Consider the following 24,347-nt stretch of genomic DNA (forward strand, 5'->3'; position numbering starts at 1 on the left):
TAGGCTCGATTCAAGTGATCGCGGTAGAAATTCTTCATAAAACACAGAATTTTGCACCTTTTGATCCCAAATGTTGATATAATGTAAGAAAAGAGAATAAAGATAACTTACCGTATGTTTTTAGTGTCGTGTTCTCCCCCGACTAATAAAATTTATCTATTTATTCTGAGTTTATCAAGTCAATAGGAGCTTTTGAAAGTTTGTACTGCTTCCTTGCAAATTGTTGAAATTTGCACCCATTTCGTGATTATAATTATTTTCGATTCAAGTATATTAAAAGGGTAGGAATTTCACGAGTCATTTATGAAAGGATAGGGTAAACTCAGGGTAAACTGTCATAGCAGTCTGCGAAAGGACCTAAAAGGGCCAGCACACGCGTGTTATGGCTGTAAAAAGGACGAAGAAAACTTCCTGGCTAAGTGATGTAAATGACCGTGCATTTCAGTGTTCTAAACTTGGTATGTGAAAAGGGGTATCATTCGTCAAGTAAAGGTATACGATAGGGGGACCTTTTCTGTCAAAAATGGTATATTAAAGGTAAGGGGTTGGACCTGGGGGCGGAACCCCCCCTCCCCCCGTGACCATAGCAGCTAGTCATCCTTCCCCTCCCCCGGTGACGATAGCAGCTGGTGGTCCTTCCCCTCATCCCCGTGATGATAGCAGCTAGTGACCTTAAAGTTAAAAGCATGCTTCCCCACTTCAGTTCTCTGCGAGGCCTGGTCCCAGGCTACCTCAAGGCAACGAGAACGTTGACGTCCCTGGCCACTCTAGTCGCCAGCTAGGCATTTTCTCAACGGCGTTGTCCACGCGAAGTAGTAGTAGGGAGCTTAGGCAACCACGACGACGAAGTACAACGACAACGTCAGAAAAAAATGGGTTTTATGAGCAAAACAACAGCTCTGCACGTCAGCACGTGTATCACGCTTTTTATATACATTTCTTTGACATCCGCTGCACGACTGTGACGTGAAACCTCCTAAGGCAATGTTTTAGTCTTGGAGGATGTGAACATACAAGGACGATCTTTCCTTTCTGGTTTTGAACCTGGATAAAGTCCTTTTTAAAAAATTCAATTCCAGGAGAAATCGCTCGCATTTGACAAATTACGCGATATAACTTAGAAGGGCGCCAATTCATTTTTCAGTTTCGTATGTTCGGTAGGGAGCGGTAGCTAGGTGGCCAGCTTCCCAAAAACCTAAATTGATCCACGTTTTCAGCACCGTCGTCCTCGTCGTTGCAGAAAGTTCTCGATCGGCGAGTCTCTGTCGGTGACGTCACAGCTCACGGTGGAGTCCAGGTTTGACCGAGCCGAGAACATCCAGAAACTAAGCTGGTCCCAGATTTCGACAGATTTGTTATATCTTTTCTCTCTTTTTCTGTGCTCTGGCTCGTTCACGACCGACTACGAAAAGCTTTTGAACTCGTCGTGCCAGACATGTTGCAACAAGTGGAAACCAAACTTCCGGCTGTTCAAACATTGGATAGCGCTATCCACCCGATAAATGGTCATAAATCACTGTCCAGCGGATAAGTCCCGGGGGGGGGGCACTTTAGGAATTTCTGGGTGGGGATGTGCCGCTGGGAGCCTTGGAACCCTTAACCTTTACCAGAGCTAGTTCAGCTGAATTTTGCTACCCTATACTAGAGTAAACTCCCCAAATCCCCCTATCCTAGAGTAGCTGTGTGCCTAGCCTGGATAAAATCTTCAACCAACTGATCAGTTTCCTGAAAAATGATACCCTATTCTAGAGCCAAACGCTCTGATTTATATACCCTATCCTAGAGTAAACTACTTGAAAACCATGCCCTTCACAGCGGCACATACCTATATAGCCCATATATGGCAGTACCCCCCCCCCCCCCCCCCCCCCCCCCGGGGGGATAAGTATTACTTAAAATAATTGCAGTATCCACTGGATAGCGCTATCCTCCTTTTAAACAACTGGGGCCAGGACGCTTTGGATGTCTGCGTTCTCGTTACATGGCTCCCTGCCCCCTATCTTGCCCAAGTTAGTTGTTTTGTACCATTCCTGGAGGTACTTAACAAAGTTTTAGACGGAGAGGCTCCGCTCCGTGGTGCAACCACTTACCCTTTATAATTATACCATTTTGGGCAGTAGGGGAACCCCTTTCGTATACCTTATATTATATCCCTTTAAACTGCAGTAAATGCACTCCCTTTAAGATATGAATAAAGCCCAAACCAGAACGTTTTCTCTACTTTTTCACAGCCATAAAAAACAGCTGTTAGCGTGTTATTCCTTTTGGGTCTTTTCACGGTCCAAAATCATGACAGAATTTCCTACCCTTTCATATACCTGAAGCCTGAAAAAGGTACCCCTTTCGGGGCGGAGCCCCCCGTATAGGCCATCGTAGGGAGAATCCCTCGGGAACCATTCTCGTGCCTTGACCCTGTCGTTTCTCTTGAACAAATTCAGCCGAGTGGCCCTGGGGACCAAAATGATTTGCATTACTTATTCGTGAGATGTCAGGAGCCTCCTCAAGATTAGGTGCTTTTGATCCTGAAAGACGTATTGACAATCAAAGTTCAATTCTGTATTACTCTATCTCCTGTACATCACACCCTGGGGGCGGTAAATGTCATGTTAATAAACGTTCGTTTTTTTTGGAGAATTTGCGATTGATAGGTTTAGTTTTAACCCCGAGGAAGGATCACGGATTTTTCTTAAACAAAGGTGCGCAAAGCAAAACAATAAAGGGTGTAATTGCAAAAACAAAACAAATTCAAAGAGATACGTGTTATGAGTATTAAAACTTTTTGTTTATTTTAAGTCAAACTAAGAATAAAATTGCGTTTGAGGGGTTGTAATGTGTTGCTTTATTCTGACAAAAAAAGGCCTTCAGTGTGGGCTCAATGGACGTAAATATTGTAAACATAAAAAAAAAAACACAGGAAAAGTACTTCCTCCAATAACTTTTTCAAACTTAATTCAGAGAAATACATCTGTTGAAGGCACTGGATACCTTCATGAGTAAAGCTTCATAACTGTTTCCCCTATGTAAATACAGGTGTGTGCATACCCATAGTTCCAACCACACAAAACTGACTCGAGTAACAACCTAGTTGAAGTAAGCCCTCAACCTCCAACCTCAACTCAGATCTCTTTTCCACAAAACTGACAAGTGATCTGGGTACCAGATTACTCAGTTGTCTTCTAAGCAAAGGCGAGTGGGTATGCTTCACTCTATCCAAACAAAGATTACAAGTACCAGTTCCATCAAATTAATACATTTTATTGAACTTCAACTCAATGTAAAAGGAAAGTTTAACGGTAAGACTTCTGGTAGCGAGATCGGGCACCAGGTCCACCAAATTTCTTGGCCTCGCAACGGCGTGGGTCTGCCACAAGCAGGGAACGGTCGTACTGGACAAGGATGTCACGGATCTCTCTTTTGGAAACCTCATCCACAACTAAAAAATCCAACAAACCATGAATGGTTAAAGGACAGCTCTGCTTCCAGGGTGAAATGACAGCAGCTTCTGACAGCTCATTTTTGAGCACAAGTCTGTTATTACTTTTTTGTTTGAAAAATGTGTGATTATTCCCAGTTTTCCCTAATATTTCAATAGCTTATGCAAAGACATTCCCTTCCTGCAGAGTCGAGGGACACACACAGTTTACTTTGTATAACGAGGAATGGTAGCTGAAACAATAGTTGACTGGTCCAGCCTGCCTTCTGAAGGTTAAGTAAGCTGCTGCTTAGGGCTTCTACATCTTTGTAAGGGGCTTTGGGCAGGCTTATAATTATTTATTAGAGGAGCTTATATCCAAGGGGGCTTAAAACTGCAATAGAAAAAGCACTTTGAAAAAAGCTACAGTAGTGCTGATCAAAAATAGCTTTAGCATTTGCTGGTGTTTAATTAAGCTTCAAAATGTCATAATAAATCAAATTCATTTCAATACATTTGGAGAGGTGCTGATCAGTGGATGTACATTTTTGTTTAGAGGTAAAAAGGCCCATAACTGGAGGGCTTACACTGTATAAGTGGCAGTGTACTCACATTTTTGATAGTAGGCTACCAAAGACTTGGCTATGGCTTGACGGATTGCTAAAGAAAAAAAAAAGTAATTAGTTAACTTTACTTTGCCACACCATGTTACTCATAGTTTAAAATTAATGTCCTTTGTTTCTGGGTGGAGCAATATACATGCTAAATGAAATTCAGGCTGAGTCAAACTCGAGACAATGCTGGCCAGCAGTCTCTCACATTTTTGAGGGTGCCCTAATAGCTTCGCAGGGGCCTTTGCTTTTACAGCTTGGCAGCTGAGGTTAGCCCATTATGTTCACGTTGCTTCTCATTGTTAATGCTTGTTAGCCTGTTTTCTCCCTTCCCTACCCTCCCTTTGGTAAGTATATGGTAAGTATTCTAGGTTCCACTGGTTAGCAGTGTGACAGTGCCTGCGTGGTTACTGCTCTCTGCTACAGCCCTTGGCTCTGTCAACTTAAATCGTGCACTTCCCCCCCCCCCTAACACTCATCTATGTTGATGAGTTTAATGAGTTGGACACAGCGGAAAATAATATTTGAACCACGGATAAAATTGAACTTAACCTACTTTGATCAGTTATAAAAAAGATAGTTAGCATAAGGCCACTCTGCCTCCTGTACGCCCAGGGGGGTACTCGGGATTTCAAGTGACGGGGATGATCGAAGGATTTTTTTGGGTTTGAAATTTTCGATTCCGGGATTTTTTTGGGTGTGAAAATTTGGCAAGTATTTTTTTGGGTAGCTTGATTTGAGTAGGGATTTTTTGGGGGGTATTGAAAAGAATCGGTAGTGCCCTGGCTGCGTAGTTCTGTGAATTAAGTACAAACAAATGACTGCCAGATGAGGGAAAGGATATATTGAGATGAATAAACAAACACGAGTGTTCAATTTCCAATGTTTCTCTTTGTGTTATAGCATTACTCCTTTCTTGAACTTTTAAGGGCCACAAAATCGGCATGGGATTTTTTGGGGGTTAATTTTTGGTCCAGGGATTTTTTTTAGGTTTTGCTGGAAGCCCTAGGGATTTTTTTGGGTCTTGACTTTTGGCTCCATTCGATCATCCCCGTCACTTGAAATCCTGAGTACCCCCCCTGGGCCTGTATGTGCACACAATTTATGAAAAGACAAAGGTGGAAATTACCGTGAGACCTGCATTGGGAAAACAAAATATAAAGCTTAAGACATCTATTAATAGTAGGTTGTTCTAAATCAACAAGTGACAGCAGTGAATGGTCCAGCGTGCAAAGAAAGAAGTGTCTGATAGCCTGGGGCTAGTGGATTTTGGCTACGGGCTAGTGAATTCTGTTTTTAACTTACCCAATGGGCAAGTGATGTTTTTTGAGGAATTCGAATGACAGAAGAACTGTGAAATCAATTCTGCTAATCAAAATGTTTTTAAGGCTAGTTGAAGTGACATCTGGGCTGGTAAATGCTAGCTTCAGCTTGCCCAAATGGCAAGCCGTACAAATGATTTTCTTCACACCCTGTGGTTGCTGTATTAAAAAATGTTGTAGACAATACTATGCTCTTCTAACACTTACCATAAATCCTTGACACATGACCACCACCCTTAACTCGCACACGGATATCAACACCCTCAAATCGATCCTTTCCCAGGAGAAGGATAGGCTCTTGAACCTAAGTCACAAAACACAACCAGTTATGGGCTTTGCTCTCAATTTTAAATTTTTACATTAAAATAAGCCATCCCAAGTTTTATGAAATCTCCCAACGAACCACATGGTTCTTTCATAAACTGGAATCTAGGGTTAACATAAATAGCACACAGATGGCAAAAACCATGATCTTCTGACCGGCAGCTCTGCTGGGCTTTTCCTTTGATTCTTAATTAAAGGATGGCAAGATCAGTCCCCTACTTCGGAATTAAATGGCCTACATCAAGACGTTCTGACCAACCTGGGGATCAAGGCTCAATTTTCTTATGCTTAAGAAACAAAAATTCCCTTGCTCCCAAGGTACTGGTTATGTCGAAAGAAACATCTTCATGGGACATTCACTTTGTATCTTCAAGTACAGTACAAAAAAAATAACAAATACCTTGTATCTAAGGGTTGATGGTTCTACTAGGTGCAAGGGACATCCATTTATCTTGATGAGGCCATTTCCACGCTTGCAGAAGGCTACAGCTGTGGCCGTTTTCTATAGAAACAATTGTCCACGAATTATTCACACTACACAAAAAAGTATCGTTCTGATAAAGATTTCTGAGATACAGCAATACCCAATGAGAGCATTTATAATCAACTGTTACTATTATTTTGTTCTCAGGACAGTAGTCCACCTATGATCATGCTCTGTGCTGTAATTAAACTGCAAAAAAAAAAATTCGACACAATCCCATGCAGTTTTTTTTATACAGGTACACTTTCTAACTCACACTCTACTAATTGTCAATATGATCATGAGGAACAGTTGACGTACCATATTTAAGGTTCATACGGGAACAACAATCCAGTTGATTATAAGAAGCTTACTAAATTTCGGTCAGTAGTAAGAATAATTCACAGCCAGAAATGGGCTATCCGAGGTAAATAGTGATCCCCCCAAAATTCACGTGAATACAACTCAATGTCAAATACAAGAGGTTTAACATAAGCAAATTGTACCAAACGTTGAACCGCTATCAAATTTACAATGCACGTGTCTGTTTCGTCAACATAGAACAACCACAAATTCGTTCATTTTTTGCTTACCTTTCGTCCAAAAACTTGAACTGACTGACTCATCTTAAAACAAAGTACATATTGAATGAAATTAGATATAAATCAACGACACATTGATGCAAAAAAATCGAGATTTTGAAGTAGATTTCTCATACCTTTCTGTTCGAAACGAAGAGTTGAAGCAAGAGGGAGACAACCTTGTGCGCATGCACCATTAAAGGCACGCATCATGCAAACGAGGCTAGATTTGAGAAATGGAATCTTGGAAGGACTGACTGGACTCTCGTTCCTAAGGGAGGGAAGCGAGCACTGTTTGAGTTGTTTGACTTTTTGTATATTTCCTTACCAGAAGTGTATTCAGTGATGACTAGAGAGTTTATTCTTGCCATGAAAATACAACAAGTAGCATTGAATTCGTGAAAAAAGGAAGAAATTACAACCCTGGGAACTCAGACGGGTGCAGGGGACACACTTCCTCTCCCCTAAAACAGGCAAACACAGAAAAAGAAATGTCTGAAATAGTTGTATAAACTGACTAGCGTAACCAGGAAAGCAGCCGTCAAATATGAGCTCCTGATTCTCCTCCGACTCGTGACTGGGATAGTACAGAACTGAACATGATTAAACACCCTGGGGACGAATAGAGGTTGCCATAGTAGTTGTTCCGAGAAATCATGTCAGGAATCCTGACATCATTTATCCATTTTATGTGGTTGATTTTAAATGAGGTTGAGATAAGGGGATATATACACACCAATTCGCTCAAGTAACTTTCCCTGATATATTCAGTATCCCTCATTTCCTTTTACCAGCACGTGCTGTTTTGAAAGGTTTAGTAATGGCTTTGTCTGTGAGTTGTCACGGACTTTCAGGAGATCAGGAGGGAGCAGGTATGAAAATGACGGCGCCGTCCCTTTTAGGGGTAAAAATGCAGAGAAAATAGGGGGCGACAAGGGTACGGTGGGCGGGAGACGGAGTCCTAAAACGTTGAGTAAAGGATTAGAAGGTTCTTGCTGATGTTTTTCCTTCAGCGCCGGAAAGTTTGAGTACCTTATTTATGAGGGATGCTGTTAATTAAGGAAGAAAATAGCAACCCTGAAAACTCAAACAGACTACATTCCAGCAAAACTTTTCACTTAGTTATTTAATTTTCTTTATTGTTCTCCCAATTTTAATGTCCGTATGTGGGACCGTCACTAAGTGTCCGTCTCCAGGGAGAGATGTCCGTCTTAAGGGGAGTTAAATAAAAGGGTTAAAGAAAGGCAGGGATCAACTCTTGATGTCTGTTTTACAGAGGAGTCCGTCTTACAAGGGTGAGACAGGCACCTCTGTAAATCGGACACCAATTTATTTAACTCTCTTTAAGCGGACATCTCTCTTAGAGACTTAGTGCCGGTCCTAAAGGTGTCCGTCTTAGATAGCGTCTTGTCAGAGTTGACTGTATTGTTTATCGTTTCCGTTTATTTGCATTTGATACTGATAGGGACATGTCGTCGCCAAAACGTCACGTTTTTACCGCGCTCAATACTTAATGTTTCGCAATCGAAAAAAAGGCTTTAGGGAGAAAGCCAAGAAAAAAGGGGAGCGGGAGGCGGGAGGTTATTGTGGTACGTTTTAGGGCCTTTAAGGGTGTTGAGTGAAAAGAACTTAGTCATAGACCCGATATCTATTTACTCAATTGTATTCTTTTTGGTATATAGTCAACTTGGCTCTCTCAGACAGACCCGGTCGGGACCAGCAATAACTGACCGTCTTAGAGAGGCGTCTGTCTTATAGAGAGTTTAGCATTGATTAGCAACAGTAAAGAGCAGGGATCAACACTACGGTACCGTCTTCGAGAGGAGTCTTTAAAAGGGGCTCAGGGGCGGATCCAGGATTTTTTTTAGGAGGGGGTGCACTCGTCTCTCGCTCTACTTCAACACCAATAAACCACATAGTTTTTTTTTTTTTGCCGAATACTAGTCATCTCAAGGGGGGGTGCTTACCCACTGCACCCTCCCCCTAGATCCGCCCCTGGGGCTATGCCGCGATGATATCGCTGTCTTAGATCAGTTAGGTTAATAATGAAGTCATTACTTTCTACCTCTACCCATACACAAAATGTTCCCGTACAGTTATGAAGAAAATATCAAACAAATTTCATCAGGAAACACTAACCATAATAACGTTTTTGTTGGTTTTTGCAGGCATAGCATTAAAACTTGAAAAAGTTGGCCCAACTTTTTCAAGTTTCAATCGATGTCCATCCTAGCCTGCGTAGCTAGGCTAGCGGGATTCTTGTGCCCGGGGTACTTTCTTGACTGTAGCCTGTGAGCAAGATCTCCATTTGGGGGATATCGTGAAAAGTACACGCGCGAGTGGCATGCGAGGGGAGACGCTAGAAATATGTGCCCCGAAAAAACCTCAGGAAACTCGGGAAACAGGGCCACTTTAAGAGGTTAAGCCCTGACGGACAATGTTAGAAAGTGGATGGGTTACCAACCTAGTAAATTGTTTCATTATTACTTTATTCAGAGCAAAAGTACAGGATAAGCTCTCATTATCTTCAATTTACTTTTATTTAATCTGGCTCTTAATTTAAGTGTTATTTTAATGGTATTCTTAAGCTACCTGTTAAGGTTTACATTTATTATTTTTATCGTGCAGCCGTATGTCTTCGATGATGATCCCATTCTATGAAAATGAGGAAGAGAAGACCATCGCTGGTTCATTTCCAAGATTATAAAACGTTACCCTCCAAACGTGCTGGGAGTAGAAAACTGCAAGAAAACAACGAAAGAAATTAGTTGCTAATTGATTAAACAGATCTTGGGATCTTCATTGGCTTAAAGGATGAAATGGCTGGGTATTAGTAAGTTCGTTTTCCTGCCATCTGGTCCTAACAAGCTTGGCCAATTAAGACACAGAATAAAGGATTTACTCATCCAATGCTGTGCAGTTTCATTGTGCTTTGATATGAAGACAGAAAACGAGGTAACGTAGTTTATTAGTTTAAATGGTCTATTCGGGAAACAATTCCAAAAATTGACAAAATTAAGTGCATGATCCAAATGTGCCACCTAAGTATCTCTTGGACGCTTCAGCTGTGTTGGCGGGATTATTCTGCAGTTACGGCTAACTGAACTACATTTTGGGGGGGGAGGAGGGGGACTATCAAAGAAGCAAATTACGCACCCAATGCCCCACTCCCACACAAGTTAGGTGCAGAGACAAAAATCATTTCTTTGACAGACATATTTTGCTAAAACCCTCGACCCTGCCAAGGCAAAACTGTGGAAAGTTGTTTGTTTTTAAAACCGCACGCACATTTAAGAATAAGTTGATACTTACAGACATCACCCTGATTTAACTGAAACTCAAACTGCTCACATTCGTTTTCACAGTCATCAACTGGAAAAAGGGTGATAGTTGTTGAGCCAGTCACCTGAGCAATCCAAATACTGTCAAAAGTACCACGTGCCTAGAGATAGATAAGATCAGTATGAGTTGCATAGAAGATTACCTAAGAGCATTTATATGGAATAGATTTTTAAGGCATTGATCAAGTTAAATTGATCAGTTAAAAAAATCATTTACAGAGGTCTTTCAGAGTGTATTCAATTTCTTCATCCTCCTCTATTACTATCAAGCAACAGGCACACATGTGCATAACAAACCTATTTAACAATTGCTTCACTAGGAACAGGCAAATAAGCTACAATGTATGTATTACTATTATTGTGGGTAAGAGTGAAACTCAGCCCCAATTTCCTTTGTCTTTAATTTAGGGTTAGCAAAAAGAAAGGAAAGGGAGAATGAACCTACTAATAGGTTGGAACCATTTTAACCTTTGTCTATTTTTGACCTACAACTTACATAATGCATTGCATTGTACTCTTGTTGTGAAAGAACGATAAATTTACACATGTTAGATCAAGTCGGGGGAGTCACTTTGGGTCTTACAGCGGTTTTCACTTGACTGTCGTAAAACCAAAACCAAAGTAAATACACTAGCCAACCAAAGGGCGTAGTAAAACCAAAACCAAAACCAAAACCAATCCCTTTCGACAGTCAAGTGAAAACCGCTCTATTCCACGTGCTACTTGACTTGATTGCAGTCAAACATCACAAAAGGAAAAGACTAAGAGGACACAACCCGAAAGAGGTAATGCAATATGTACAAAGTTCATTTTCCCTTTCCTCTTAAGTTACAGTCTGAAACACACCACTATAGCTCATAAGTAGAGTTTAATGCAAACACGGAATGGATATCATGATAGGATATAGAATAAAATACTTTGCTAGAAAATGAGGTGGTCAATAAGAAGTAAATGGGCTATGAAAGTGTGGTGAATAAGAAGTGGAAAGGTTTACTTCTGACAAAAAACAATACAGGCAGGGCTGTCACGAAGATTTCAAGTTGTTGGGTATATGAAATTAGTGGGCAGGGAAATGAAGAGCTGGGAAGTTCCTTTGGTTTTACTTTACTTTTGCTTCCTGTGAAAGTAGCTAGGGATTAAGCTCATAGAAGCCAGGGAAAAATTCCCAGCCCCTGGTTCTTAGTGACAGCCCTGACTGCAGGGTAAGCAGAGTACTTACTGCCTCTGAAATGATTTCTTTATCAGTGACACCTTCTTCCAGTGGTTCACCTGGTTGCAGCAGATAAATTGACTTGTCTAAAGCACCCTCACTGTGAATGCAGTAAGGACGAGGAAACATGGTTCGCAGCATTCTCAAGCCCTTACCATAGCAAATCTTCCTAAAATGACAAAACAGAAAAAAATCAGGTCATGTTCAATTTTACAAAAAACATTTTGTGTCTTCTGCTTATTCTCTCTTCTCCTGTCCAGCCCCTTCTGATCCCCCTCTTCCCTCTTGCCTTACCTGTCCTTCACTTCTCTGCTCTTTCCTTCCTTTGCTTTGTACCTCCTCTTCTCTCCTTACATCACTTCATGCCACATCTCTTCCTTTCCATTTGATTACCTCCTCCCCTTCCCCTCTTTGCTTCACCTCTAGCCACTCTTTTTTTTTTTACCTTTACATCATTTCCTCCCCCTCCCCTGCCCTCTCTACTCCTCTTCTCATAAAATTTTTCTCCAATACTTGAAATCCATTCCTTCCCTATATCCCCTTTTCCTTGCCTTTCACCCCTCCGCTTAACTTACCTCTTTTTCACTTCATACTACTTCTCTTCTTTTCCATTACCTCCTCCCTGTCTCCTTCCTCCACTCTTTGCTTCACTTCTAACCCCTTCTTTTCCAGCTTCACTTAACATCCTTTCCTCTCCCTACTCTGCCCTGCACCATTTCTCATAAATCTCTTTCACTTCTTGAAACTGGTATATTCCTTTCCTACAGTGTACACCTCCTTTAGTCTCTCTTCCCTTCCCTGCCCTCTTCCCTTGCTTTGCATTTTTACTTTTTCCCACTTCACTTCCTTTCATCTACCTCCTCTCCTCTCCTCTCCTTTCTCCTCCCCTCTCCTTTCCATCTTTCCATCCCCACTCTTCTTTCCTTAATACCCCCTCCTGTCTTCTCCCTACAAGATACAAAAAGATCACTGTAACTAAAGGTGCATAAGCTAGGTTGTGCTGGCAATCCTTCAAAAAGGAATTCTCCCAAAACCATAGTTAGTAGAGGGGACCAAGCTTTGAATTTTTAGAAAATTAATTACTAACCAAGATATGGTTTTTCCTGCTGCCTGGTAATGGTTCCACTCTGCCAAGAATTCTGTCAGGCTTTTGACTGATTCATTTAAAGCTCCATTCGTGTAGAACTCACAGGCATCAAGCTCCAAGTCTGCTTGATTTTCCTTGAAAAATGTCATGAACTTTTCAAAGCTGTGCTCTGTATCCCCATAAGCTGGCATGTTCCTCACTAAAACAGGGTACCCAGTGTCATAGTAGCGCCTTTTGAAGACTGCCTTTGTGAGATTTGCACTGGAACGGGCTGCAATTTTCTTCACAGACTTGCATAATTCACAGTCAGGTTTATCTGCAAAGACAGGTGAAATGAATGGAAACTGTAGCAGGTTATTACACACCACCTCAAAACCACCTCTAAAGGCCACCTCTCCACAATGGCTATCTCTCAAAAACAGCCACTTTTTTGTCCTGGTGGACAAATCAAATTATCGATACAATGACACTTGTTTAAACCTCTCTGTACAACGGCTACCTCTTTAAAATGCCCACTTTCTTTGGTTCACAAGATGGCTGTTTTGAAGAGGTTCAACTGTAGCACAGATTTCAAACACAGTTTTTTAAAAAAAACACCTTCTAAGTCCTTTTGAATCAGGCCAACTCTCAAACCTTAAGATTGTATACTTGCTGTTAACAGTGTCAAGAAGGGTTACAACCCAGACACACATAGTACTTCAATCTCATAATATTTACAAACAGATTAGGAAGCTGATTGGGTGCCCCAAACCACAGCCTATTCTAGGTTAAAGTGGTGAACATTTCAATAATTCTAACAACCTTTACTCTTGATTTTATTAATATTGACAAGAGAAAATAATCATTATTGATGATTGTTGCTCTTGAGACTTTTAGGGTTAAAAAGATTTGACTGTTCTATTTACAAGTCTGTGCTCTGAAAACAAAGGGGATGTATTGCTTATCTGACCCTAGTGTGTGAAATCTAGGCTACCCAGTATATCATTTTCACCAAAAACTTAGATTTCCTAGTCACCGAAGAGCAAATGTAAGGTGTCAGGGGCAATCAGGTGCCACTACAGCACAGCTTTTAGTTATTACCTGGAGTATACAATGGATTATTCACCATGCATTCCCATGAACCGAACTTTGATAAGTCATAGATACGATGAAACGGAAGAGACATAAAACGAATGACTCGCTGCAGGGGGTACTGAAGGTCAGCTGTTGCCTGTCCAATGTACAACCCAATTGATGGATTTGCACTACTTAACAATGACACCGCCATGTACAGCACAACTGGTAACAACAGAATGAATCCTGCCACTTGTAAACAACAACAGAGGTAGCTGCGGTTCCTGGTTTTAGTTTTACTGTCATCCTTAGGAGGAGATTGCGAAGGTCTTTCTGCAAAATTGAAAACAAATAAAAGAGATACTTGTTCAGCAATTCACATTAAGCTGTAGTTTTTAAAATTAATATTTTTGATTTTCCTTTAATGAAAAAACTAATAGGCCATCCTAAAAAAAGAAAAAGTGCGTCGTAGTCCCAGGGGTGTACTCGGGATTTCAAGTGACGGGGATGATCGAATGGAACCAAAAGTCAAGACCCAAAAAAATCCCTACGGCTTCCAGCAAAACCCAAAAAATCCCTGGACCAAAAATTAACCCCCAAAAAATCCCATGCTGATTTTGTGGCCCTTAAAAGTTCCAGAAAGGGGTAATGCTAAAACACAAAGAAAAACATTGGAAATTGAACACTCATGTTTGTTTATTCATCATACCATCTGAATATATCCTTTCCGTCATCTGATTCTTTTTAATACCCCAAAAAAGTCCCTACTCAAATCAAGCTACCCAAGCCAAATTTTCGTACCCAAAAAAATCCCGGAACCGAAAATTTCAAACCCAAAAAAATCCTTCGATCATCCCCGTCACTTGAAATCCCGAGTACCCCGCCCTGGGGTCGTAGTTAAACCATTTTCACTTGCAATAATTCTTTTAATCTGAAAAATGAGCATATTAACAGCACAGAGAAAAACAGGAACATAAACAGGATTTTTTACATTATACTGTGCATTTTGTTCATCCAAATATGTTAATGTTAACTTTTAACGTCATCCTGGGTTACCTGGGCCCCCTATTCCAATACTTCTTGTGATTTTTTTTTGTAGGTTTTTTTTTCTTCAAATATCCGGCCTACCGACCCAATATCAGGAAACGCATTCGATGCTAAAGGAAAAAAAAGGGGGATGGCCATGAAATATACAACAGTGTTCTAAAAACTCTCAAAGGGTATATAAATAGGTCTAGATAGCAGCAACAATATAGATAGTCGTATAAACATAACAACTTTCTTTAATTTTCCAGACATGTTTCGACGGTACATCCGTCATCTTCAGTGTTACATATTTAAATTCAACGGCGATTTCAAAATATGTAACACTGAAGATGACGGATGTACCGTCGAAACATGTCTGGAAAATTAAAGAAAGTTGTTATGTTTATACGACTGTATATAAATAGGCAAATAGCCACGTGGGTCCAATATTTGTTTTTATGTGGGCTGATAGAAATGTGTGACGTTTTGGACCAACTGAAATAGCAGTCGCTTGATCTTCAATATAAGCTTTTAGCATGGCTAACTAACTTCAATCTGAATGCTCATGTTAATTCTTTATCCACGAAAATCAAAATAAGCTTGTATATCTGTCAGTATAGATAAGAGAAACAGAAATACTCTTAAGTTAAGTATGAAATCAATCAAAAGAGTTCAAAAAATCGAAAGTATATGTATATATTCTGCTTTCATCAAGATGAAAAAGAAGAGAAAGCTTTTAAAATTTATACGCTTACCTCCCAAAGCGCGCAGAATGGCCTCGTCTATTTGCTCTTTACTTAGACCCCAGCTTGCGCCCTTTTCTCGCAGTTCTTTAACTTCTTTCCTTAAAAAGATACCTGTAACTTTGTCCATGACGAAAACGTGCGAATCGAACACTTTTTCACTAGGAGTGAACGAGAGAATATCGATGAGTCACTATAAAGTGGAAAATATTCTTTTGTGCATGATTGCGCATCTTCGAGTGCTTCCTCTTTCTCCTCTCTAGGGTGGGGGCGGTATTTTACGATCTTTATCGACCTCTAGTTATCAAATTTCCTGATTGTCTTTTTAGAAAAAACATAGTATGGTATACTTGAAACTTGAAATGAGGTTTACAATCAAAGCGCTGGCCTCTTTTTATTTTCTTTGTGGCTGAACAAACCTGAAAATTTCTACATAAAAATCCTTCTTTTCTACCTCCCCTCCCTAAACCCAGTGAGTTGTATTGGCCGCTTGTTAGGTTACTACTTTATGTAAGCGGAAAACTACTGTCTTCGAACATGAAAGTGAGTCTGAAAGCGCGGCTACCAGGCACCTTCATTTTTTGTGGACGCTTGACTCTCAAAATCCAAAGTTTTTCCTTTGTTCGTTCCTCTTTGGCGTGAAATTTCAGCATGGCAGGTGTCGAGGAACTGTACAAGCAGTTTGGAATCCTCGCAGACGCGAAAGAAAAGGCGGGAGAGGTAAGGACTTGTTGAAATGTTTACCAACATGGCGGGGTTGCACCTTTCACGTGGACGTCAAAATTAAACGTACTTTAGCTTTACCTTTATTAATTAAGTTAGTAAACCTGGTGAGGTATCACACTAACTGTATGAAGAAGAAAAACAGAAATGCATGTACATTGACTAGGCTAGTTTGGATTGTAGGTCATAAAAGTTGTCACTTTCTCCTTGAACACAGCTGGCGATGGAGACAACACTACCCCTGCTGGGAGCTGATTCCTCTCCCTAGGGGTCCTCGGTAAAAAGAAGAATTTAAGAGCATTCTTAGAGCTAAAGGGCGTCTAGAATTTATACGCATGACTGTTTGGTGTTCTTGTTTCCTTGGAGTGGACACCTTTGGGACCTTCCCAAGTGTCTGCTTAATAGAGGGTGTCTGCTTAATAGAGGTTGTAAAAATCGCGGTTACGGTTACTCTGTACTGTGATAAAGTTGCATGTTGTTGAAGAAGCAATCCAAAGTTCAAGTTCATCACCAACTTTAATTTGTTTGTAAATGCAAAAACATTTGACTTCAGTCCTTATTTCAAGGACATAATCCCATACTATTATTGTCATTTCAGTCCAGTGTCCATGTAATAGAGGTTTTTAACAACAGAAATTAGCCAAATACACCTTATTTTAGTGTCCACGACTGCTTAATAGAGGTGTCCACTGAACAGCAGTTCATTATAAAAGGAAAAATCAGACGTTCATGTCAGGACCAGGCTTAGTGTCCACTTAATAGAAGGTGTCTGTTTAATTGGGGTCTGCTTAATAGAGGTAATAAAGTATATTCTAATCAACAAGTCTGTGAATAATTTTGTACATCTCACATACTGTAGGTGACTTAGTTTTCTTTGCGTTTCAACTTGGGTTGGAGGCCAAGACTACAGTATCTAACATAATGCTAACGCTGGAAGTATAAAGTTAATCACTCTTATAGAAGCGTGCTGCAACTCTTTGCTTACCTTCTAGTCTAGGAATATCACATTTATGATAATTATAAATTATTTGGATCCCAGACTGACGTTGCAAACTGGAGTTTAGGTCTTACTAACGTTTTATACGAGGTCACTTTAACTTTTTCGTCACAGAACAAGCAGTTCCGCCTTGTGAGACCTAGGATCTTATTCGCACCATTAACAACGAATTCGATATGTTCCTTCCAACATAATTTGCTATCTAACTCGACACCCAAGTAGGGATGGGAGGTCAAATTCTCTAGTATTTGTTTGCAAAATCTAAAATTTATTGGTGTAAGAGTTTTCTTCAGGTTCATGCACATAGTGGAACATTTTTTAGGGTTAAACTGCTTTTGCCATACCTTTTGCCATTCATCAAGCTTGTACAATGTTTTGATGCTTTTTAATACTAATGTCCATTATTCTTGTTTTTAACAGTATGAAAGCGCCTTTATATCGATTTTAGCTGCTGTGAAAGGCTCTCAGGCGGAGAAAAGACTTGCTTCCCAGTTCATCGCCCGATTCTTCAAGTTTTTTCCAAAGTTGCAAGAAAATGCCATTGATGCTATGCTGGATTTATGTGAGGATGAGGATAATATGGTAAATGAACTTGACTGCGAAATACTTGATAACACCAGATGACTTCATAACACTATTTGAACCATTGTAAAAGCATTTACTGTGCTATAGGTTTTCCAAAAGTTACTACAGTGAGATTCCTCACTACAGTATATCACATCTTGATTGCTGTCTGTTTCTGATGTCATCAGATCCGACGTCAAGCCATAAAAGGTCTGCCTGACCTCTGCAAGGACACACCAGAACATCTGCCAAGAATTGCAGATGTTCTGACCCAATTATTGCAATCAGGTATGGTATTTATTTCATGGCAGACTTCAAGAAATCAGAGCTGTTTCTGTTTCATTAGATATACCAGCTGTGATTAGTGATTAGGAGCAAATTTCTCCTGACAGTATCAGTCCTCTACAGAATCAGGAAGGTTGTGAAAACATTACTAGAGACATCATCACTCAATATTTAGTTTTCTCTTGATAAAAGTAAAGGTCCATATTTTATGTCAGTAACTCACTACAGTCATAATTTGACTGACAAACCCAAGGCTGTCAGACAACTAATGATTAGAAGGGGGATTAATATAGTTATTATTTTAATCCTCCATCTTTCCATCAGTATCTTGTTGTATGAGTAATTTTAAAGTTTCTTTAAAAAGCTATACAGAAAGGAAAGAAGTCAAAACAAGGATTTGAGATCACACCTGGGAATTGAACTTGATTTAACATACTGTAATAATTCTTGCTCATCGATGTGTCATTATGTCTTTTCTAGTAATGCTAACAATATATGCTATACCAGTAATTAGAATTTGTATTTTGGTTCTAAGTTCATAATATGATCAGCCTTTTTCAATGGGTTACCATGGGTTAGTCCTAAAATTACCAGCTTGTGAATCCCTACAATATTGTTGCCAATTAACTTTGTATGATTGTGAAAATATTATTCCTTATCTAATAAACAATGGTATATGTGACCTTCTCCAGGAAAACGTACACTAACGGTTTACCGTTTAACGGCTTAAAGCGTTAAGAACCCGTTAACTAAGCGTTAAAACAGCTTGGGAAAGCGTTCAAGCCATTAGTAAAACCGTTAGAAAAATTTGCCTTGCCGTTAGAAGCGTTAGAGAAACCGTTAAAGGCATTAGTCAAGGTCGTTCAAAGCGTTAGAAAAAGTCGTTCGAAATTTCGTTCCAGGACGTTCAAATCATTCGGCAAAGTCGTTAGATTTGCATTCTAGGACGTTTAATGAGTGAAGTTCTTTTGATTATTCTGTTTTATGTCCTTTGAAATTATAATCGTTAGGTTATCCCTCTACATTCGTTAGATTATCGCCCAATCTGTACTCGGTTAAAACCTGCAACACATACGTTTTCCCACACTTTCATGCGTTTGTCGTTCAGGCTACATTCGAACACTTAAACACACGGGCATTTACATACGTACCTAACAATTTATTAATAGCAACATGTAAACGAATAGGTTTCTGATTATTTACCTGGAGGTGCCAGTAAACCATTCCTTCTGTTGGACTTCACACGATCTCAGTTTACACATTTTCAGGATCGATCGAACTAAAACGCAGCAATCAACCAAGTAGCGGTAAAAATTCGCTTTTTTAGTCAAGATATGATAAAGAACAGGGAAAATTTATCAATTTTTACAATTTACTTTCTAGAAAAGCTCTTGCTCATTTTCAAAACAGTCACAGCGCGAGACTGGAGCGAAAACTTCAAACTCGTGCACGTGAATGTTTGCGTACTACATGTAGTAAACTAATAACCCGAGAAACAGAAGTAACATTGCGACTTTTGGTCCATGACTTGGACGAACGTTGGTGAGTAATAAACGAATTTTAGAGATTGGGTTTTTAACTGAATTTTATGTGTTGTCTGTCTCCCGAGTTTTATTGACGACTTAAATGATTTGAAATGTCAGACAGGTACAACTGATTTCATCGTGCATAATGTTTTATAGTCGTTGAAACTCTTTTCTTTGAGCTGTTATCACTCGAAACGTTTGATTTTTATCAAACGTTCTCTTAGACCGTTAGATGATTGTTTCTTGAAGCCGTTTATGCGCCGGTTAGAAACGTTAAAAAAAGTCGTTAGGAAAGTCAAAGCAAATCCGTTCGAACGCTTTTGTAGGTCATTAGATTTTTTCGCCTGCCCATTCAAACCATTAGCCAACCCATTAAAGGCGTTAGAAAAGCCGTTAACAAGCCGTTCGTTAGCCGTTAGTTTTTACCCGTTAAACGGAAAACCGTTAGTGTACGTTTTCCTGGAGAAGGTCACATATATGCACAATTCAACCCTCCCTCCCCTGGCCCTTACCACCACCACCATAGAATAGAATGACTTTTTGCAGTTTATGGTAGTCTTATTCTAAAGTGCCACTTCCAATTTGTTTTCAGTAGTGAGATTTTGTAAGTGCAACCCTAAGTAAGTGCCTTATAATTTATCATTACTTCCCTTGCAGATGACCCGACAGAGTTAACCATTGTCAAGAATGCACTTACATCACTATTTAAAATGGAGCCTAAAGGTAACTCTCAAACTTACAATAACATGCTAAACGAAATATCCATGGCATTGCCAAAATATCTACACACTGTTCATGTACATCACTACATTAATATTATTTAACCCTCAGGGACCATTGGAGGGTTATTTTCACAAATTCTCAGTGGGGAAGAGGTGTCACGAGAGAGTGCTATCAAGTTTTTATCTGGTGTTGTGGAAGAATATGGCAAGACAGTATTAAATCCATCGCAAGAAACAGAAGAGTATCTTGTTGAAGAGATAAAAAAGGTAAGTCTCAGGACATTATTATAAAATAGTAGTACTAGTCCACAGTTAAGAAATGTCCCTTGGTAAGCTTCTACAAGTAAGAGAGGTGATTGACATTCCTCATATTGTTTTCAAGTAAATCTTTCATAAAAGTTTCTCCTTAGCTGGTTGTTAAGGTTAAAATTTGAATGAAGTGACTCTACTAACAGTTTCAATTTTCTGTACAAGCTACCGTACACCCCAAAATGTATGTACTTTAATTTATTTTTATGACTTGAAAGAGGGGTCAATGGACTCAAATATTTTGTTCATGATATATGTATTTCTAGAACATTTTGAGCATTGTAAAGTGTAACATGAGGCTATGAAAACAGCCACAAAACTTTGTGGCATATTTTATTGTGGTTAATGATGATCATCTCTCGGCTAATTAAATGACAGTTACTCTGTATGACATGCACCTGTTTGTGCTTTTGTCACAGTACTGGTCATGGTGTTTACATCTTGTGCATATATCTGAGACCACAGTTTTTGTCAGCCTTGGCAAAACTAATATCTAATTATTCTCCTCATAAATAATTCTCAATCCTTGATCAACTGTGAGGTTTGTGAGAATAAAAGAACATACAGTCAAAGCTCTCATAAGCGACCACCTGGTAAATTTGAAAAAGTGGTCATAACTTACAGTGCAACTACTTTAACAGGGGCCAGTTAGACAAAGTTGACCAATCAGATTACAGGAAAATAACAATACATTCCTAGAAAGTTGGTTGTGGGCCAATCAGCAGCTCGTGAAGAAATGATAAGTTACTCGAATCACAAAATTTAAGTATTGATTGCAAACATTTTTCAACAAAGCAAAACGTTTCACCAGACAATTTTTATTTCTTTGAAACTTAACATATAACACCCAGGAGACATGTTTGTTATCTACAAGCAATTTCTGCGCTACCAGTGCCACACTTTGCAATAACATGTGACTTCAAGTCAAAATAACATTTACATTTTTTGCCTTTTAATGTAATGACTGCTATTTTCGTGTAATGCAATAATTGGTCAACTTTGTCTAGGTGGCCCCAGTTATAGTAGTCATACTGTAAGCTGGTCGTTTATAAGAATGAGCTCTTGTAGGCGACTGTATGGTAAAACAATAGAGGGTGGTTGCTTACAAGAGCTGTAGAAACTCATTAATAATTCATAAAGAAAAACAAAAGAAATTAATATTTTATGAGTGTCTTTATATCTGTTAAAGACACGGCGAAACTTTATGAGTGGTGGTCACGGTCACTTCATGTTTGTGGTGTGACCCTTGTTGTGTTCATCCCCAAAAGTGAAAACTGGGAGTGTTTTTCCCACCTTCTGTCTCGCCACTTTCCACCATGCTTTGATCACGTCCTGTAATGTATCCTGAGCAGGGTACAATTGCTCATGATCAAATGTATCACGATCTGGATACATTTGATTTTAGCAAGGCCATGTGACCAAGAATCAACCAATGGAAGTCCCTGTTTAGTTGAGTGGAAGTCTAGGAATATAGCAGTAAATATTGTGATAGAATCAATAGTGGGCCTAACTCTGGTAAGGACAATGCATGTTCAAGTGTTGACTGGTTTTCTCTTGATAGGCCATGGCAGATGTCACAGGGGAAGAATTTCGTACTTTTATGACCATCCTCTCATCTCTGAAAGTTATGGCCAGTGCCCATCAAGAACTTGCAGATATTGTTACAGAGCAAGCTGAACTTAACCAACCTTTTCAGGTAAGTCACGTGCAATAAAAGAAATATTTACATTTACCTTAATATTGTTTTTGAGGGTCATCATCGTGGTACAACCTCCTTGGTTTTCAGGTAAGTGGGAAAATGATTTTTCCTATTATCACATACACAGAGTAAATAAAAACAGTAAAAAAGATTTAGAGACTGAATATATAATATATTGTATTTACTTTGTAATAAAACAATCCTGCCTGTACAATCTTTTTTGTGTTTGTTATTAAATTGTTTTAACCTGTGCTAAATGTCTCAACAATTTGGATCTTTTATTCAGGAACCAAGAATGTATTCTTTTTCTAGACTACATTATTTTATTGGTTTTCTGTATCAATAGGAAAACAAATGGGATACTTATTTATTTTATGTTGATTCTTCCAGCCTACTGATCCTGATATTGTAGACAGATTTTTGTCATGTGCAAGACAAGCTATTCCATATTTTGTGGTAAGAATTTACTTTACAGTAACATTTTATGTTGTTACATGACTTTTTCAGTAGAGACAATAGTGCACTGTACAGAATGTGTGCAGGACAGACCTTTCTAAAAGGGCATCAGTGGTAGGCTTGTCTCATTCCTCTTCTTCTCTGTAACTGTATTCTGCAGGATTAAAATAACTAGAAAGCCAAGCACAAAAGAACCATATAATCTTTTGCAAAGATTTAAGATGTTTTTAATCAATCAATTTACAAGTACATAATAGTCATGCTCAAGGCTATGCTCTAGCAGCACCTGGTGGCCCCTGCTACCTAACTTTTGCTCCCAGGCAAAGAGAAAATGTATGTTTTTTCATAAAATGATATGCTAGACACCCTGGATTTCACATTTTTAGAGCACTGGGCTCCCTTCAATTTTTCTTAGATGTACAGCCTTGTTGCTAGTCTTAATGCAACTGATGTTTTGACAATAAGTTGACTCTATTTGGCAAATTAATTTTTGAAAATAATATGAGGAGTGTTTACTATGTGTAGCCTTGATTTTGTATATTTATTTATTTGTACATGTACTCCAGGTGAGACAAAATTAAAAGTGCTGTCCAATAGCCCGGGGCTAGTGTAGCAGTCTGCTGGGCTAGCATGTTTAACTAATTATGAGTTGTCTAACAAACATGCAACATTTGCTGTGATAAAGTAAATGTTAGTGAAAAGTGGGATTAGTAGACCTGTGCAACTGCTTTGGGAAGGTAACTTCAGCATTAGCTTGCCCATTTGCTGTTTGCTAGGCCATTTGCAATAGTTGATCTGGTGATCAACTTTCTGTAAACATGAAAAAAGTTCACTTTTAGAAAATTTTGTTGGCAGGAACTGAAAAGGTATATTATAAATAAATTAGGTAACCACCCAGTCATGGTCGATTAGTTTTTCACTCAAGTCCTTGTAACTTTTGAATTCTTAAACTATTGTGAATTCTTTCCCTTAGGCATCTAAGGTGTCAAATTGCCTGTTATAAAAAAAATTGAGCCCCATAATGCTTAAGGAAATATTTTACGACAGTTTAAAAATCTCCAAATTTTCAAGGATTTGTATGGAAAACCACTCAGCCATGACTGGGTGGCAAGAATCGTTTTTCCCATACAAATCCTTCTAATTTTGGGCAGCCAAAAATTTACAGGTTACCGTATTTTAGAATGCTCATACAGTTCCTGCCAACAGGATTTTCTAAAAGTAAACTGCTATTGTGTTTACAGAAAGTTGATCATGTGATCATCTTTTACAAAAGGCCTATTTTCAACTAACCCAGAACATGTTACTTCCTTTACTGTAGAAAGGAGCATCAGCACAAACATTCTTTACCTACATAGTGGAGGGTGTTCTTCCAAAACTAAATGAACTGGTTGCATCAGATGGTGAAGATACCAAGTTAGATATGTTGAAATTATGTGCCGAGATGTCACCACATGGTTTGACAGATGAAAACATCAAAGCTGCTATTGAACCCATCTATAACTTGTTACTGGTGAGGTTTATTTCAGACTTCTTAAACTCATTAATTATTCATGCAGTCCAAAGCCAATAAATGACGACCATTATTTTGGGTCAGGTGGATGAATCTTGATACCTTATGAAACACCAGATAAAACATTACCAGGTTTTCAACTGAGATGAAACATGTTTTTCATCCGAGATCAAACACTTGCATTTCTGTGAGATGTTTTTTCAATTAATACAACTCATGGAAACAGTGCAATACCAAACATGTCGCTGCATAATTTCTTATTGTTTCATACGAGAAGACATGTCAAAAAGTAAGGCTCTGCAGGCGCTGATTTAGGATAAATACTAACCAATTTCCTACTGAGTGCCCAAGGCGTTAGTTTTTAGGGGAAGTCCAGAAAATCT

At 39.2% G+C, this 24,347-nt stretch overlaps 3 protein-coding genes across 4 annotated transcripts in view; 1 reads left to right on the forward strand and 2 right to left on the reverse strand.

The window, feature by feature from the left end:
- Positions 1-3,234: 3,234 nt before the first annotated feature.
- LOC140940795 (small ribosomal subunit protein uS9-like) lies at positions 3,235-6,940 on the reverse strand. The gene is made up of 6 exons (XM_073389758.1): positions 6,851-6,940; positions 6,726-6,758; positions 6,070-6,171; positions 5,553-5,649; positions 4,025-4,072; positions 3,235-3,433 (listed from the first exon to the last, which is right to left on the reverse strand). The coding sequence occupies exons 1-6, from the start codon at positions 6,908-6,910 to the stop codon at positions 3,288-3,290; spliced, it is 486 nt and encodes a 161-aa protein (XP_073245859.1). The 5' UTR covers positions 6,911-6,940; the 3' UTR covers positions 3,235-3,287.
- A 2,245-nt stretch (positions 6,941-9,185) lies between these two features.
- LOC140940793 (uncharacterized) lies at positions 9,186-15,413 on the reverse strand. Of its 2 annotated transcripts, XM_073389755.1 has the most exons (6): positions 15,186-15,411; positions 13,432-13,737; positions 12,352-12,667; positions 11,274-11,433; positions 10,026-10,155; positions 9,186-9,454 (listed from the first exon to the last, which is right to left on the reverse strand). In XM_073389755.1, the coding sequence occupies exons 1-6, from the start codon at positions 15,301-15,303 to the stop codon at positions 9,369-9,371; spliced, it is 1,116 nt and encodes a 371-aa protein (XP_073245856.1). In that variant the 5' UTR covers positions 15,304-15,411; the 3' UTR covers positions 9,186-9,368. The 2 variants fall into 2 exon arrangements, with proteins under 2 accessions (XP_073245856.1, XP_073245858.1); XM_073389757.1 differs by lacking the exon at positions 13,432-13,737 and having other exon boundaries at positions 15,186-15,413.
- Positions 15,414-15,705: 292 nt separating this feature from the next.
- LOC140940788 (apoptosis inhibitor 5-like) overlaps positions 15,706-24,347 on the forward strand; it is a 31,854-nt gene continuing 23,212 nt past the window's right edge. The window contains exons 1-8 of the mRNA XM_073389751.1: positions 15,706-15,893; positions 17,314-17,475; positions 17,646-17,745; positions 19,926-19,991; positions 20,100-20,257; positions 21,861-21,995; positions 22,389-22,454; positions 23,773-23,964. Coding sequence (XP_073245852.1) covers positions 15,825-15,893; positions 17,314-17,475; positions 17,646-17,745; positions 19,926-19,991; positions 20,100-20,257; positions 21,861-21,995; positions 22,389-22,454; positions 23,773-23,964 — 948 coding nt within the window. The 5' untranslated portion in view covers positions 15,706-15,824. The remainder of the gene's footprint in view (positions 15,894-17,313; positions 17,476-17,645; positions 17,746-19,925; positions 19,992-20,099; positions 20,258-21,860; positions 21,996-22,388; positions 22,455-23,772; positions 23,965-24,347) is intronic.

The sequence above is a fragment of the Porites lutea genome, chromosome 6 (genome assembly GCF_958299795.1).
Source record: "Porites lutea chromosome 6, jaPorLute2.1, whole genome shotgun sequence".
In the NCBI taxonomy this organism is placed as follows: Eukaryota; Metazoa; Cnidaria; class Anthozoa; order Scleractinia; family Poritidae; genus Porites; species Porites lutea.